General features: G+C 36.8%; 1 protein-coding gene across 1 annotated transcript; it reads left to right on the plus strand.

Annotated features, from left to right (window-relative positions):
- The first annotated feature begins 30 nt into the window (after window positions 1-30).
- LOC124894895 (hydroxyproline-rich systemin-like) lies at window positions 31-928 on the plus strand. The gene has a single exon (XM_047405388.1). The coding sequence runs from the start codon at window positions 124-126 to the stop codon at window positions 520-522; it is 399 nt and encodes a 132-aa protein (XP_047261344.1). The 5' UTR covers window positions 31-123; the 3' UTR covers window positions 523-928.
- The last annotated feature ends 1,151 nt before the right edge of the window (window positions 929-2,079 follow it).

Raw genomic sequence — 2,079 nt, forward strand, 5'->3', positions numbered from 1 at the left:
TTAAACTCTGTGTCAATTTAAAACAAGACAAACAAATTGAATAAATCTTGGTTAGTATTTGATCTCCTTTAGCATGCACTTAATTACTTTTGTATTGTTGTGACCTAATAACTTAAATTACGTATGGTAGGTGATGCTTCAGGAAATCATCATCATGAGCTGAAGTTGAAGGCAGAAAGTGGTAAGTATGGAAGGGAGCCATACATAACAACTTTACCACCAGCATCATCTCCACCAAACAAGCAAGAAATAGTTGGAAGGCAGGGTCGTTTATTACCACCTCCTGCTCCCAAGCATGATCCAATTATTGGTCAACTCACAACAACTACTCCTGATCATGATGAGGTCCTAATCATCTTGCTTCCAACTACTACTAGTTCATCAGTTGGTGGGAAGCACGATCATCTACACACTCCACCACCAAAGCCAGCAGATGAGCAGGGTCCAGTCAGGATCACATCCTCTTCTACTACTCAGTATATGAATAGTAACCAACACTTGCCTCTTCAGGCTTCCTATTAAGCTTTTCTCTAATCTTGGCCCTTCCTTGGACCTCACTCACAGTGAGAGCTTTAGTGCACTAGAATCTGGATTGTCCTCTTATAACATCTCACTTTAGTGCACTAGAATCTGGATTGTCCTCTTATAACATCGATTGAGTCTTTATATGTTATAAAATGTTACGTTAACAACTAAGTAGTAAATATAGTATTTGGTTTTTCTAAGAGTAGTATATAACCTGGCGTATGAGTTATCTGGCTCTCAAGAATAATATGTGTAATAGATATAGATAGGCTGGTTAGTTAGTGTTATCCTATATATACGTGGAAGTTGCATGCTTTATAGTCTTGTAATAAACTAGTAACTTCGTAGTAAATGAATTTGAGGAGTGAATATTGTTGTGAGTTATAATTAACGCATTGTTATCAATCCAGAAACGGGGTAATATATATCACATATGATATGATTCATGATTTATAATTATTTGAGCAACATTAATGATGTGATCAGTACACTGAGAAACGTAGTCAATAATGTTATGAAATCAAACAGGAAGAGGCAATACAGTAAACAAAAGAAAATAAGAAGAACACACGGATTTTACGTGAAAATCCTAGACGGGAAAAACCACGGGCAGAGGAGGAGAAAAAATCACTATATCAGAGAAGAATACAAGGAGGAGCCGAAATATCAATAACACATGAAAAACCGTCAAAAGCCAACCCTCTAAATCTCACTTATATAATACGTCGGTACAAGAAAATCCTAAGCACAAAACCATACATGTCCATACCGGTCCAATCCCCGAGTCCACCACTGATCCCAAAAAATTCTCATTATTATAGTTTTACCAACATGGGTCGCACCGCGATTTTTTGGGGCCGGATCAATAAATTCGGATCACAAACTCTAACAAATAATTTAATTGATCTTTTATTCACCTATGTACAAGTTCGAGTTTTATTCTTTTACTTGGTCCTTAATTATTGTTAGAGTGCGTGCCCTACTGATTTTAATATTATACTCTACTGGTTGCCTATCTGTGGAACAAATAAGCTAACGTGGTTCACAAAAGTAAAACTTGAACACAGTATTTTTACGTGGAAAATGCCCGGCTCAAGAAAGGTGTAAAACTTCTTGTAAACTAGAAATTAAAACTTCTAACTCCTATTTTTACCAAAACACAAATCTTCCCAAGATAAGTGTTCCCAAGTCTTCGAGTTCCCTAACTTGAAGACACAACTCCTAACTCAGTTTATACTTCGCTGAGACTAGAATAACAACTCATTACAACTCAAGAACCTACCTATTACAAAGTCTATGACTTGCTAAGTAAGGGATCAGGTTCTTCTTCAAGTAAGTGAACTGTTTTGCTAATTGTTGACTATCTTTTCAGAGCATGAGTGAAACACTTGAATGTCATTTGTTGTATTTAAGCCAACTCCTGATTGAGTCCTTTAGTTGATGTACTCTTCTATCTTCAATAGGACTCCCAGGTAGTTTCACTCTTCGTTGCTGCCGTTTCTCTCTCCTTGACTGAATAGGACTCTTCTCCTTTATTCCTTAGTAGTCGTTTGG

This window comes from Capsicum annuum, unplaced genomic scaffold (genome assembly GCF_002878395.1).
Source record: "Capsicum annuum cultivar UCD-10X-F1 unplaced genomic scaffold, UCD10Xv1.1 ctg78171, whole genome shotgun sequence".
NCBI classification, from domain to species: Eukaryota; Viridiplantae; Streptophyta; class Magnoliopsida; order Solanales; family Solanaceae; genus Capsicum; species Capsicum annuum.